Source organism: Nerophis ophidion, linkage group LG02 (assembly GCF_033978795.1).
Source record: "Nerophis ophidion isolate RoL-2023_Sa linkage group LG02, RoL_Noph_v1.0, whole genome shotgun sequence".
NCBI classification, from domain to species: Eukaryota; Metazoa; Chordata; class Actinopteri; order Syngnathiformes; family Syngnathidae; genus Nerophis; species Nerophis ophidion.
Window position 1 is genome coordinate 79,053,635 of NC_084612.1, and position 16,389 is coordinate 79,070,023.

General features: G+C 41.8%; 1 protein-coding gene and 1 long non-coding RNA gene across 2 annotated transcripts in view; both read right to left on the reverse strand.

The window, feature by feature from the left end:
- Positions 1-3,119: 3,119 nt before the first annotated feature.
- Positions 3,120-4,335, reverse strand: LOC133535286 (uncharacterized). Its single transcript, XR_009802196.1, has 2 exons — positions 3,771-4,335; positions 3,120-3,734 (listed from the first exon to the last, which is right to left on the reverse strand). It is a non-coding gene; the product is annotated as an uncharacterized LOC133535286 (long non-coding RNA).
- Positions 4,336-5,368: 1,033 nt separating this feature from the next.
- The window catches only part of lrrc38b (leucine rich repeat containing 38b), a 52,803-nt gene continuing 41,782 nt past the window's right edge, over positions 5,369-16,389 (reverse strand). The window contains exon 2 of the mRNA XM_061892209.1: positions 5,369-10,291. Within this exon, the coding sequence (XP_061748193.1) occupies positions 10,044-10,291 (248 nt within the window). The 3' untranslated portion in view covers positions 5,369-10,043. The remainder of the gene's footprint in view (positions 10,292-16,389) is intronic.

A 16,389-nucleotide genomic window follows, 5' to 3' on the forward strand; every position in this document is an offset into this window, starting at 1 on the left:
GGGGAGGGGGGATGGGGGGGGGGCGGGGGGGTTAGTCGTTATCATCTACTATGGCTGTCAAACGGTTAACATTATTAAACCGCCATTGATCGCAGTTTGTTCATAGTTGACTTAGATAGATAGATAGATAGTACTTTATTTATTCCGTCAGGAGAGTTCCTTCAGGAAAATTACCATTTTCAGCACAATCCCATTCAAGATCAGACAAACATTACAGGGAGACAGAACAGGATCGCTGACGGGTCTGCCGGCTTCCAGCGCCCCTTACAAAAAAGGTGACATACAGGTAAACAAGGGGGGTTGGGGGGGAAGAAAAAAATAGAAGATTAAAATAAAATTAAAAAATCTGTCTTAGCCTAGGCCCTGGAGTGGGGGTGCAGACTGAGGCCAAGGGAAGAAAAAAAAAAAAAAAAAAAACAACTCATAGCCATAGTACACATCCTTCTTCCATGTGTGTAAGAGGGAAACATCAAACATCAAAGAACACATAGGACATTAAAGACATTAAAGCAGCAGATACAAGCAGACACTTCTACATACAGCTATGAATAAAAAGTAAAATAAACATATCCACTGTGGTGGCCTCTGCGGTGTTCCACGCCATCGTCTGCTGGGGTGGAGGGAGCATGGCCAGAGACAGGAGCAGACCCAACAAAGCAACCAAGACAGCCGACTCCACTCTCGGCCAGTGTCCAGTCCGCATGGATGAGCGAGGATACGTCCAAGGTGACTGAGGTGTCCGACACCTGCTCACCCAGTCGAGACACCGCGAAGCCTCTCCGTCCCAGTAGCTCAGTGCTAGCTCCACAGTCCTGTCCCCTCATCCGCATCTACTCCAGTACATCCAAACAGACTCTGGTGTAGCAGAGACCCTGCCGCTGGTCTCCATGGCCAAAAGGCTCCCGGGAGGCAGATCCAGAAGTCCACCAAAAAAGCACCACAGAGGTCACGAAAGTGCCACCCCTTGTCACACAGTCCCAAAGGGTCCCGGACCAAAATGCAAAAAAATATAATACCACATGAAAACAAGAGGGAAACACAAAAGGATGATACAAGAGCACAGAGCTCCTGCCTACAGCAGCCACTACAGCAGCGCCATCTTGGAAAAAAAAAAAAAGAATGACTTAGAATGACTTAAAAATAATGGCAGGTAAATGTGATTTTTCATCCTTAATGAATGTAGCCTAGACGGATCATTTTCAAGTTTTAGTCATCATGTCTGGACAATTAGTCCGCTTTAATTAAATGTTTTTTTTTTAAACATCGTGCTTCACACAAAAAGGACACATTTTTGATGAAAAATTAAACTATTAGCAGTCGGTGTTCTTGCCAGATTTTTTTATTTTGTGTTAATAAAGAATGAGTTTTCCTGCTCTAGAAGCACCTGCATTCAGAGGAGGAGCTACACAATGTTGGATCACACAAAAGGATCATGGTTTGATTGTCAAATATGTTTGGTAATGTACTCTGTGATATTTCTACCTGAATAAATGCTTCAGATATGTTGTACATTCCATGATATTAGACTACTGTATTGGCCTTGTCACTGGGCGCTCTAAACGAGGACATTCCCAATGCTGCTGCGCGAGTCCTGACTAGAACCCAGAAATATGCACTGGCTTCCTGTTGCTCCAAGAATAGACTTTGAACAGCTCTCATTGTTGACAAGTATTTTGCTGGTACTTCTCTGCAGCTCGGAGAACCTCAGGTAGTGGTCTCCTCCTCCTGCTGGTGTCCAGAGTCAGGACCAGACGTGGTGAAACTGCCTTTCAGTTTCATGCTCCCAAAATCTGGAATAGTCTTTCTGAAAAGTGAGACAGGCTTCAGCGTTGGCAATGTTCAAATGCAGGCTGAAAACACTTTTAATTGTGCATAAGACAACTGAAATTGTTTTATCGACAGCATTTGATTCAATCAATCAATCAATCAATGTTTACTTATATAGCCCTAAATCACTAGTGTCTCAAAGGGCTGCACAAACCACTACGACATCCTCGGTAGGCCCACATAAGGGCAAGGAAAACTCACACCCAGTGGGACGTCGGTGACAATGATGACTATGAGAACATGATATTGTGATACTGATGATACTGATGACTATGAGAACATATGAGAACATGATACTGTGAAAGATCAATCCATAATGGATCCAACACAGTCGCGAGAGTCCAGTCCAAAGCGGATCCAACACAGCAGCGAGAGTCCCGTTCACAGCGGAGCCAGTAGGAAACCATCCCAAGCGGAGGCTGATCAGCAGCGCAGAGATGTCCCCAGCCGATACACAGGCGAGCAGTACATGGCCACCGGATCGGACCGGACTCCCTCCACAAAGGAGAGTGGGACATAGAAGAAAAAGAAGAGAAACGGCAGATCAACTGGTCTAAAAAGGGAGTCTATTTAAAGGCTAGAGTATACATGTCATGATCCGTAGTCTGGATCATGTTTAGTTTAGTTATTTTCTGTTAGTTTGGACTCCCTTTGTTGTTTGTGTACCTTTTTGTGAGTCAGTTTGGTCACCATGGCAACACATTAATTTCACCTGCTGAGGGTTCCAGACGCACACCTGTTTTTGTTAATTACTTCCTTATTTAAGCCTGCCTTGTCCCGTCAGTCGGTCTTGGTCCCTTGTTTGCGGTATGCAACTGTTTCGTTGGTAATTCTAGATTTCTTGTTACCTGATCCTGTGCTAGTGTTAGCATTAGCTTCTGTGTTTTCGCCACGTGTTTCTTTTCGTCTGTTTTTGTACCAGTGTTTTGTTATTAAATCATTCTTACCTTTTAGTTGTTGTCCGGAGTGTCTATGTTTGCGTTGGAGGAACGATCCCGCATTAAAATGCGACCCCCACGTGACAATACAAATTAGTTTTAAGGTGAGACTTAAATGCTTCTACTGATTTAAATGATTTGTTATTGTTTTTTTGATAATGATTGTGTTTTCTATTTTCAATTATTTGTCCTTCTTTTAATTTTCTGTAAAGCACTTGTGTACGAATTTTGTAAATGGTATTTATATCTCTGCATGACAATTGTTTTAACCTTCTCTATTTATTATTCAACTGTAATATTCAGCCTCCTAAACATTCTGTTAGTGCACACTAGCAATCATAAAAGAGTATACACTTTATTCCAATCTGCCAGAAAACATTTATTTAGGCGGAAGTATCACAGATTACATGACAAGACATCTTTGACAAGGCATGATGGTAACGTAAGACATGTTACATTTAGTCACGCTACTTAGAGCGGATGTGATGCTAGCGCCGCTGTTGTGAAGCCGGAAGTCAGTGATGGGTACGTCTTGACATGTTTTGGCGGGGTCAAAGTCGCCGATATAAAATGACTCTAAACTCCCTGCTTACTTTATTTTCTTCAGCTTTCATTCCATCGTACCAGAGCAGTTAGGGTAACAACTTACATTAAATTCATTCACTCAACCATAATCCAAAGTTCCACCTCCCTGCAAGCGGCAAAGCGCGCCAGCACGCTTTCGTTCCAATGATGTCGTTTCGTGGCGATGGAAGATCAAAGAAGAGTCTTGTTCTGTCGAGAGGAGGACTTGCCGTCTCTTTGGATACACGATTTTCATAAATGACCCTTTTTTGTACATTTCTGTTTGCTACTTCTCGAGTTTGTGGCTCAACAGTCGCTGAACGCGATGACATTTTCCCACGCTACGGAACGGGCCGAGGGTCAAAAAGAAGCTAGAGTGCATGCGCGTTAAAATAATTAACGGAACTTATTGTTAACGCCTTTTATCACGTTAACTTTGACAGCCCTATTACCATCACAATCACATTTGCGCTACATTTAATAAAAAAAACCAACATTTTTTTGCCAGTAATCACACAAAGATGCATGGTCAAATAGCGTTGACAAAGAAGACAGGAAAACAGTTATTTTATTTTTTTGTAACTAAACAAACAAAAAACAGCGACACATAGGATGTGTTGGACGCTTAATCCCAAGACCACTCTGACCAAACGTCACCCTGGTTTAAGACCGGGCGCCCTCGTACGTGGCCGCTTTCTGGCCTCGGCAACGTCAGAGATGGCCTGGAAATGAAACACTTCCCTTCTCAAAGGTTTCATATAAAAATAGAGGTGAATCTGCAAGTGGTCACCACAACAGTGCATGCTCTGCTGTTGAGGGATGGAGCCGTCATGCCAAAATGCTTCAAGCTAGAAGACCAAATAACGTCAGAGTGTCAATAAACAGCAACTACACAGTAGTTGCAAACCAGACTGACATGGAGAAAAAAACTCCATATTGGATTCTTCCCCTGCAGAAAGCAGTCTCATGTCTCGACATAACCAAAGATGGCGCTTGTTCGTCACTTCCAAACACCCCCCCACCCTCCACCTGCCCCCCACCCAACCCCCCGAACATAGTTACTCACTGTGATATTAAAGAAATGACAGACCCCAGGAAACCTTGTGGACAGCCACATTTAGCAAATGCTTTGGACATACTCTGCTAGTTGGAGTTTAGACAATAACATAAAAAAAAAATGAAATAAAATAAAAAAATATATATATGTATATACTTGTGTGTGGGTGTACATATTATATTACTATAATGAATATATAATTCATGTAATTGGATACAAAGAGTGAGTGAAAGTTCAACTTGACTCTTGTTTACTTCCGTGAAAACTTTCCTAAAGTTTTGTAATCATTCAGAATTAACAAGCAGCTAAATTGTGCCAAACATGGATAAGTGTAAAGAGTATTTAGCATTTTTCCTGAACATTGATTGATGATTGATATATATATATATATATATTAATGGGAGTAATTTTAAAAAGTTTATAAGAGTGAATTGATGTGTGTTTCATAATATCCACAAAGTTCAGTGACATTTTGTGTTGGTGAGATTTTATTTTTTTTTCACCATGACTTGGGAAGGTTGTTTGCACTCGGTCACATAAATCAATGTCGAGCTTGTCATTGAGCAGGAAAAGTCATGTTTTCCTGGACTTGTAAAATGAATGCAACCTCTCTGCAGGCTTGTGGTATCGTTTTGCAGCCTTTTGCTTGTTTGCATTCTGGGGCCTGTCATTCTTTCCATTCCGGGTCTCAGTTTCATAGAATTATTCATGCCTCGCTAGAATGTCAGCCGCCACGTACCTTAACAATGGCGGTGCCCCAATCGCTAACCGTGCCCTAACCTTAACAAGAGGACTGATTAATAAATAATGTAATTAGCACATTCAGGCCGCCTTAAATCAAACTATTCTGTATTGTTGCTGTGCTGTGTGGTAAATGCTGCTCTGGTATTCTTCTTAATTAAACCTTCCCTGCAACTTAAGTCGTTGGCTCTATGGTGGCACCTTGGAAGAAGTCTATTAAAAGCACGACAAGAGACTCCCGTGATAATAGTGTGGATTTATTAAGTGAGTGGTTACGGGGCTGTTAAATGGACTCAGAGATGTATTTCATGACGTTGTCAGAATCATCATCCTCTCAGTCTAATTAAGAAAACCTATGCTTTCCTGACTATGAACATTTCAAAAACATCCAAGAAAAGATGAAATCAAATCCCAAAGGCTGTCTTGACTGGAGCCCGATCTTTGGCAGATGAGGACGGAATGGTGTGGTTGGGGGCGTCACATCATTAAATTCACCGTTTTAGTTCTACAGAAGCGCTCTTGATTAATAACATAGTTCGCCCTAATTGTGAGGATTACGCTCAGAGCTAATTGGTCGGTCTACGCTAATGAAAGTCGAGTATATTCTCTTGATTGCTATGTTTTTGTGCACGTATATGTGTGACTACATCGTCTAATATGCCTGTACACGTCCTCCAAACAGTGGCAATGATGTCATCAGTGCTGGGGTCACTGGTCTGTGACGTCCTTTTGAGAGAAGGTAGAACCTTCTTAAAATGCCGCGATCCGACTCTATTGAGTGGTAAACAAAAACCAAAAAAAAACGCTTTCGCACCATTACCCCGGAGTTTGTTCCTCGGTGCGGTTAGTCTGGACCTGCATATGAGTACATCACATTTTCTTATTTGTATTTTGACTTTCCTAATACGTCACGATCGCTCTGCAGCTACAAAGGGTGTGACGGTACGTGTGTTCATTCCATTCCATTTAATGCATTCCAACTCGTAAATAAACAGAACTAAAAGTCAGCTAACAATGGAGTCAATGGAAACTCCTGGATTGCGCCCATAGAATCCATTAAAAGAACATCCACAAAGCTCCAACAATATGCCATTTACCTTCCGAGACCTGAATATCAACCAAGTCACAGCGATATTGTTATTGGAAGCACTAAAGTCAAGGACCTACTTTTAGCGGCGACCTAACTAGCTTATGCTGCTGTATTGACGTCATCAGCCGGTGAGCTGCTAGATCGCCTGTTAGCTGGCGAAAGTTCATTCTGGACCAGGATTTGCGATTGAGGTGCGTATGTGCCGGACCGCAGATACTGTAGCTGGGAGTGGATGTTGGAATGCTTTGAATCGGATGAGAAATGTGGGATGTGCAATAGCTGGTAGATTTCCTATTCATTGTCAATGGGGGGGAAATGAGCTTAAATTCTGGGAATTTTGGGAAAGGAAAAACTGTTTTGTGTTAGATATATGGGAAGAGTAGTGTGGGTGGATGCTTAAAAGGTCAGAATCAGGTTTAAAATGGTGCAAAATTTGGAGAATGTAGGGCATTGTAAAACTATGACTACGTCCATATAAGTGCATGAGTATTTCCTGAACATTTGGGAAGCTCGGAAACAACACAGAGTTTGAGGACTATTGATACTAGCACAATTGACCGAGATGATATGAATGGGTTGGTGTTGGAATTTCTGAAAAGGGTTGAAACATGTTGACCTAGTAACCGTTTGAATTGAAAATGGCTATTTTGCATTTCCATGAATTTTGGTAAAACCTGGGAATTTGTACAAAAGAAGAAATGATAACTTTTGTCGTCCCGGCTAAGAGGTTTGAAGGTCAAACACGGTTGAAAAATGTCGCCTGTGAAAACTTGCCAGGGGGTGAAACTAAGGCTTAGAAAAACAGAGGATTCTGGGAATTCCTGGAAGTGTTTTGAAGTTGGAAAATAGTAGTTTGATGGTCCGGGGTGAGTGGAGTGTGTGGATGGTGGAACGCTTCTAATCGGCTGAGAAATGTGGGAGTTGTGCATGCTGGGAAAATGGCTGATCATTTTCAATAGTGTAGAATCTTAGACATTCACACGATAATAATAATAATAATAAATACATGATTTTATTGGTGTAGAATCTTATGTGTGAATGTTTGCACATTCACACAGTAATAATAATAATAATAATAATAAAAAATCTTTTTGGTGTAGAATGTTACATGTGAGAATCTGTGGACATTCACACAATTATAATAATAATATTAATAATAATATACAAATAATAAATAGGTTATTTATTTGGTGTGGAATCTTATATGTGAGAAGTTTGGACATTCACACAATTATAATAATAATATTAATAATAATATACAAATAATAAATAGGTTATTTATTTGGTGTGGAATCTTATATGTGAGAAGTTTGGACATTCACACAATTATGATAATAATATTAATAATAATATACAAATAATAAATAGGTTATTTATTTGGTGTGGAATCTTATATGTGAGAAGTTTGGACATTCACACAATTATAAAGCCTGTGTCTCACCTGGATAGTAGAATGTTGGAACCATAAACAGAGAAGTTGCTCATCTGTGACATCCAATTTATTCCTGGAGGTGGAAAGACACGAAAATACTTTGGTCCATGGTAACTGTTTTTTTAAACCCTTTGTGTGGATTATGATTAATTCTTCATCTAAACGGGAATATATAAACATCCTATCAGTGAGAGCAGACATTATGCAGTAAGTGATAGTTTTTGTTTTTCACTGGGATAAAGACTGGGATGTTTATATCTTTCAGCACTCAACTTGAGTTCCTTGTCTAGATGATGAACACAGTGTAACGCTCACTCAGGTAAAAATGCTGAGAGTTTAGATGAATTTCCAATTTGATCAACTTCTCGGTTTATGGCTCAGCCTTCGACTGTACAGGTGCAAGGCACGATTTATAATCCAGCTCAGACTTTTACCGATTCAGAGGCGATGCATCAGCTCAGTGCGTCAATAGCTGCAGTCACTACGTCACCTTTGTGACCAAGGTGCTGTGTTACTAAAAGTAGTTCCTCTGCGCTAGCTCTTAGAATAACAATGTGGCTAACACTTGGTTAGTATGCCGGTCCCAGGAGATCAATGGAATGTCATTGGTGCTTCTTGGATGTTTTTGGGAGTACTTTTTGGGGCGCAATACAATCATCTCATAAGCTACATTGTTGGCCGCCCCATACTAGCCTTTTTTTTTTTTTTGCAAACATAAGTGCAGTTGAAGGAGGTAGCTGCGGGTCCATAGTGCCAAAAAGAAAGCAAATCTTCAAAATCCTCTTCTTTTTTTTTTTTTAATGGACTGCTTGTGTATGGCAGACAAAGGCAGGTTTATGTGTGCCGTCATTGTTCACCAGACATCGGGAACGGATCTACGAGCTGGAAATATTTGTGCTGCACTTCAGGCAATGAGGAAAATAATATTTCAGACATTCCAAAGTGTTACTATTACACTTGTCTGCGCTGTTTTACAAATAACAACAAAAACATATTAGTAGGGATGGAACGATAAACACTTGAAATATATATAATCGATATCAATATTAAATGCGTTCGCTAAAATATTTAATATATATTTGTGTTTTGTTGGTCCGAAGCAACCAGATGTTCTGAGATGCATTTCTTATATATATCCATCCATCCATCCATCATCTTCCGCTTATCCGAGGTCGGGTCGCGGGGGCAGCAGCCTAAGCAGGGAAGCCCAGACTTCCCTATCTCCAGCCACTTCGTCTAGCTCTTCCCGGGGGATCCCGAGGCGTTCCCAGGCCAGCCGGGAGACATAGTCTTCCCAACGTGTCCTGGGTCTTCCCCGTGGCCTCCTACCAGCTGGACGTGCCCTAAACACATCCCTAGGGAGGCGTTCGGGTGGCATCCTGACCAGATGCCCGAACCACCTCATCTGGCTCCTCTCCATGTGGAGGAGCAGCGGCTTTACTTTGAGTTCCTCCCGGATGGCAGAGCTTCTCACCCTATCTCTAAGGGAGAGCCCCGCCACCCGGCGGAGGAAACTCATTTCGGCCGCTTGCACCCGTGATCTTATCCTTTCGGTCATGACCCAAAGCTCATGACCATAGGTGAGGATGGGAACGTAGATCGACCGGTAAATTGAGAGCTTTGCCTTCCGGCTCAGCTCCTTCTTCACCACAACGGATCGGTACAACGTCCGCATTACTGAAGACGCCGCACCGATCCGCCTGTCGATCTCACGATCCACTCTTCCCCCACTCGTGAACAAGACTCCTAGGTACTTGAACTCCTCCACTTGGGGCAGGGTCTCCTCCCCAACCCGGAGATGGCACTCCACCCTTCTTATATATATATATATATATATATATATATATGTACATACATACATATAAATATGTATGTACACATATACTGTATACATATGTACTGTATATATACATATATGTTACATACAGTTTATATGTATATATATATATATTTTTTATATATAGTATATCAGTATATCATTAAAAGCTACAAAGTTTTATGTTTTGCATGATTTACACTTACTGTACCAAAAATGAAGCAAAAAAGTTGCAAGTAGCAAAACGCGATGATGGTGTACCGTCACACCCTTTGTTGTGCTTTTAGGTGCGGTTCTAGAGAAGGTCAGTGCAAGGGTGTACGAGCTACAAGTGTGAACATTGTGGAAGTGCTATGTTGTTCCCTGCACCTTCTATGCAAAGTGCTAGCCTAGCTATGTTTGAGATGGGAGAGCCTGTTGGGTGGAGCGAGGCATCACCCGCTACCGTAGGTACTGTATACCACACCATAATGAGTTGCCCGTGTGCAAAGAAAAGCTCAGTCCTGGGCGTTGAGGAGGGAGAAAGCAGCGTCACTGTGGCCCCCGTGGAGTCTTGCCGAGGGTCAGAGGAGCCCCGGTCACTCCTCGCTCTCCTCCTCGTCGCCCTTGGAGCCTTTACTCCAGCGCTGGAAGCAGTGGACGGTGGAGGCCAGGAAGAAGCTGGTCATGATGGCCACCACGGACACGGAGATGCCAGAGAAGATGATGATGAGCAGGTCTGTGAGGGTCAGGCTGGCCTGGCACTCGCGGAAGCTGTCCTTGGAGAGCTGGGTCAGGGACACCCGCCGGCCGTCCATGGGCAGGGAGCACTCCATGCCGTCCACTCCTGGGCCCAAGGAGAAAGGAGATCAGAAAAGCTTTTGCCAGACACGCTCGGGCGACCCGTGTACGAGTTAGAAGTGCATGTGCGGATTACGTAAGCTAGCAGACAGGACTCGGCCTTACTCTTGCGCAATATACGCCCTCGAAGACTCCAAGTCTTCCCGCTAAACGTGCCTTCCCTTTCTTCTTTACTTCCAAACATGCTGAAGAATGGAAGCCTGGAAGTAAATGTGGACACATCCAGGAAGGATGAGGGCGGACGTCACAAAGAACAATTCAGAGATTTAAACAGACTCATTTCCATCCCTGAGAGAAGTTGATTTCCTAAATGTCAGCTTGACCCAAATCAAATTCCAAGTTGGAATCCTTGTAGTGAGCTCAGCTTGTCCTCCTAAGGCAGGACGACTTCAAGATGTGAAGAGCAGCCCACGACACGTCTTCTGGAGGCACCACTTTTCTATCATTATTGGCCTCACCCACCCAGAGTTTGCATTTTTATTTCAGTAATCGGACAATTGTAGCTTTGTCTGCAAAACTGCCAGTTTTTGTCAAAGTCAAAACACTTTTATGGCACCTGATGCATTCTTGGAGTCTGTTGGAGACCACTCCAAAACCCTCACTTTCTCCAAAGACTGCTGAGATGTTGCTTGAGCACTAATTTATGTTGGATTGAGGCCCAAAGGTTTCTCTCCAAATGGGTTATTTTACAATTGATTATATTAGAAACTACAATTATAAACCTTGCCTCTCACCTGCAAACATAACCCGAGAAGTTGTTCATCGAAACAAAAGATGTTGGTCCACGGTAACTATTTTTTAACCCTTCATGTGGACCATAATTAATTCTTCATCTAAACGGGAATATATGAACATCTCATCAGTGAAAACAGACATTGTGCAGTAAGTGATTATTTTTGTCTTTCACTGGGATGAAAACTGGGATGTTTATATGTTTCAGCACACGACTTGCGTTCCTTGTCTAAATGATGAACTCAACGTAACCCTCACTCAGGTAAAAATGCTGAGAGCTAAGTTGAATTTCCAAGTTGACCAACTTCTCTTTGACTATACAGGTGCAAGGCATGATTTATAATCCAGCACAGACTTTTACCGACTCTGAGGCGATGCAGCAGCTCAGTGCGTCAATAGCTGCAGTCGCTACGTCACCTCCATGATCAAACTAATAGTAGTTCCATACAATTATAATCTGACAATTGTAGCTTTGTCTGCAAAACTGCCGGTTTTTGTCAAAGTCAAAACACTTTTATGGCACCTGATGCATTCTTGGAGTCTGCTGGAGACCACTCCAAAACCCTCACTTTCTCCAAAGACTGCTGAGATGTTGCTTGAGCACTAATTCATGTTGGATTGAGGCCCAAAGGTTTCTCTCCAAATGGGTTATTTTACAATTGATTATATTAGAAACTACAATTATAAACCTTGCCTCTCACCTGCAAACATAACCCGAGAAGTTGTTCATCGAAACAAAAGATGTTGGTCCACGGTAACTATTTTTTAACCCTTCATGTGGACCATAATTAATTCTTCATCTAAACGGGAATATATGAACATCTCATCAGTGAAAACAGACATTGTGCAGTAAGTGATTATTTTTGTCTTTCACTGGGATGAAAACTGGGATGTTTATATGTTTCAGCACCCGACTTGCGTTCCTTGTCTAAATGATGAACTCAGCGTAACCCTCACTCAGGTAAAAATGCTGAGAGCTAAGTTGAATTTCCAAGTTGACCAACTTCTCTTTGACTGTACAGGTGCAAGGCATGATTTATAATCCAGCACAGACTTTTACCGACTCTGAGGCGATGCAGCAGCTCAGTGCGTCAACAGCTGCAGTCGCTACGTCACCTACATGATCAAACTAATAGTAGTTCCATACAATTATAATCTGACAATTGAAGCTTTGTCTCCAAAACTGCCAGTTTTTGTCAAAGTCAAGACACTTTTATGGCACCTGATGCATTCTTGGAGTCTGCCGGAGACCACTTCAAACCCCTCACTTTCTCCAAAGACTGCTGAGATGTTGCTTGATTACTAATTTATGTTGGATTGAGGCCCAAAGGTTTCTCTCCAAATGGGTTATTTTACAATTGATTATATTAGAAACTACAATTATAAACCTTGCCTCTCACCTGCAAACATAACCCGAGAAGTTGTTCATCGAAACAAAAGATGTTGGTCCACGGTAACTATTTTTTAACCCTTCATGTGGACCATAATTAATTCTTCATCTAAACGGGAATATATGAACATCTCATCAGTGAAAACAGACATTGTGCAGTAAGTGATTATTTTTGTCTTTCACTGGGATGAAAACTGGGATGTTTATATGTTTCAGCACACGACTTGCGTTCCTTGTCTAAATGATGAACTCAGCGTAACCCTCACTCAGGTAAAAATGCTGAGAGCTAAGTTGAATTTCCGAGTTGACCAACTTCTCTTTGACTGTACAGGTGCAAGGCATGATTTATAATCCAGCACAGACTTTTACCGACTCTGAGGCGATGCAGCAGCTCAGTGCGTCAATAGCTGCAGTCGCTACTTCACCTCCATGATCAAACTAATAGTAGTTCCATACAATTATAATCTGACAATTGTAGCTTTGTCTGCAAAACTGCCGGTTTTTGTCAAAGTCAAGACACTTTTATGGCACCTGATGCATTCTTGGAGTCTGCTGGAGACCACTCCAAAACCCTCACTTTCTCCAAAGACTGCTGAGATGTTGCTTGAGCACTAATTTATGTTGGATTGAGGCCCAAAGGTTTCTCTCCAAATGGGTTATTTTACAATTGATTATATTAGAAACTACAATTATAAACCTTGCCTCTCACCTGCAAACATAACCCGAGAAGTTGTTCATCGAAACAAAAGATGTTGGTCCACGGTAATTATTTTTTAACCCTTCATGTGGACCATAATTAATTCTTCATCTAAACGGGAATATATGAACATCTCATCAGTGAAAACAGACATTGTGCAGTAAGTGATTATTTTTGTCTTTCACTGGGATGAAAACTGGGATGTTTATATGTTTCAGCACACGACTTGCGTTCCTTGTCTAAATGATGAACTCAGCGTAACCCTCACTCAGGTAAAAATGCTGAGAGCTAAGTTGAATTTCCAAGTTGACCAACTTCTCTTTGACTGTACAGGTGCAAGGCATGATTTATAATCCAGCACAGACTTTTACCGACTCTGAGGCGATGCAGCAGCTCAGTGCGTCAATAGCTGCAGTCGCTACGTCACCTCCATGATCAAACTAATAGTAGTTCCATACAATTATAATCTGACAATTGAAGCTTTGTCTCCAAAACTGCCAGTTTTTGTCAAAGTCAAGACACTTTTATGGCACCTGATGCATTCTTGGAGTCTGCTGGAGACCACTCCAAAACCCTCACTTTCTCCAAAGACTGCTGAGATGTTGCTTGAGCACTAATTTATGTTGGATTGAGGCCCAAAGGTTTCTCTCCAAATGGGTTATTTTACAATTGATTATATTAGAAACTACAATTATAAACCTTGCCTCTCACCTGCAAACATAACCCGAGAAGTTGTTCATCGAAACAAAAGATGTTGGTCCACGGTAACTAATTTTTAACCCTTCATGTGGACCATAATTAATTCTTCATCTAAACGGGAATATATGAACATCTCATCAGTGAAAACAGACATTGTGCAGTAAGTGATTATTTTTGTCTTTCACTGGGATGAAAACTGGGATGTTTATATGTTTCAGCACACGACTTGCGTTCCGTGTCTAAATGATGAACTCAGCGTAACCCTCACTCAGGTAAAAATGCTGAGAGCTAAGTTGAATTTCCGAGTTGACCAACTTCTCTTTGACTGTACAGGTGCAAGGCATGATTTATAATCCAGCACAGACTTTTACCGACTCTGAGGCGATGCAGCAGCTCAGTGCGTCAATAGCTGCAGTCGCTACGTCACCTCCATGATCAAACTAATAGTAGTTCCATACAATTATAATCTGACAATTGAAGCTTTGTCTCCAAAACTGCCAGTTTTTGTCAAAGTCAAAACACTTTTATGGCACCTGATGCATTCTTGGAGTCTGCTGGAGACCACTCCAAAACCCTCACTTTCTCCAAAGACTGCTGAGATGTTGCTTGAGCACTAATTTATGTTGGATTGAGCCCAAAGGTTTCTCTCCAAATGGGTTATTTTACAATTGATTATATTAGAAACTACAATTATAAACCTTGCCTCTCACCTGCAAACATAACCCGAGAAGTTGTTCATCGAAACAAAAGATGTTGGTCCACGGTAATTATTTTTTAACCCTTCATGTGGACCATAATTAATTCTTCATCTAAACGGGAATATATGAACATCTCATCAGTGAAAACAGACATTGTGCAGTAAGTGATTATTTTTGTCTTTCACTGGGATGAAAACTGGGATGTTTATATGTTTCAGCACACGACTTGCGTTCCTTGTCTAAATGATGAACTCAGCGTAACCCTAACTCAGGTAAAAATGCTGAGAGCTAAGTTGAATTTCCAAGTTGACCAACTTCTCTTTGACTGTACAGGTGCAAGGCATGATTTATAATCCAGCACAGACTTTTACCGACTCTGAGGCGATGCAGTCGCTACGTCACCTCCATGATCAAACTAATAGTAGTTCCATACAATTATAATCTGACAATTGAAGCTTTGTCTCCAAAACTTCCAGTTTTTGTCAAAGTCAAGACACTTTTATGGCACCTGATGCATTCTTGGAGTCTGCTGGAGACCACTTCAAACCCCTCACTTTCCCCAAAGACTGCTGAGATGTTGCTTGATCACTAATTTATCTCATTTATGTTGGAGTTTGGCCCAAAAGTTGCTCTCCAAACGGGTTATTTTAGGAGTGATGTTAATGCTGCCTTCCCTGATCCTTAACCAAAACATTCCTCTCCACAATCACATAGTTTGTTATCTTCTTAGGGTTTGAAAAAAACATGAATTTTTTTGAACTTGTAGAAATGTTAGTTTGAATGTCCAGCGTGGTGGAACGTGAGGAAGGTGGAATACGTTCAATGTTTGAAATATTTGGAAATGGTGCGATTTGAAAAATGGACAGTTCATTTTGATTTAGACAAATGTCTAGGAAAACCTGGAATTCTGGGAAATCTGGGAATATTTTGAAATTGGAAAGGTTCATATTGCATGAAAATATGGAAGGCAGAGCGCGCTAAAACCCGGAGGAGAAGAAGAAGAAACGGATGAATTTTTCTGTGAAGATGGCTGCCAGGATGAAGAAGTGGAAGCACAGGAAAAGCAGGAGAGAAATCATGAAAGATGGTGGCAGGACTCAACTCAAGTAGGAGGTTGGAGTGACACAAAGAACTCAACTCAAGCAGGAGGTTGGAGTGACACAAAGAACTCAACTCAAGCAGGAGGTTGGAGTGACACAAAGAACTCAACTCAAGTAGGAGGTTGGAGTGACACAAAGAACTCAACTCAAGTAGGAGGTTGGAGTGACACAAAGAACTCAACTCAAGTAGGAGGTTGGAGTGACACACAGAACTCAACTCAAGCAGGAGGTTGGAGTGACACAAAGAACTCAACTCAAGTAGGAGGTTGGAGTGACACAAAGAACTCAACTCAAGCAGGAGGTTGGAGTGACACAAAGAACTCAACTCAAGCAGGAGGTTGGAGTGACACAAAGAACTCAACTCAAGCAGGAGGTTGGAGTGACACAAAGAACTCAACTCAAGCAGGAGGTTGGAGTGACACAAAGAACTCAACTCAAGCAGGAGGTTGGAGTGACACAAAGAACTCAACTCAAGCAGGAGGTTGGAGTGACACAAAGAACTCAACTCAAGCAGGAGGTTGGAGTGACACAAAGAACTCAACTCAAGCAGGAGGTTGGAGTGACACAAAGAACTCAACTCAAGCAGGAGGTTGGAGTGACACAAAGAACTCAACTCAAGCAGGAGGTTGGAGTGACACAAAGAACTCAACTCAAGCAGGAGGTTGGAGTGACACAAAGAACTCAACTCAAGCAGGAGGTTGGAGTGACACAAAGAACTCAGCTCAAGTAGGAGGTTGGAGTGACACAAAGAACTCAACTCAAGCAGGA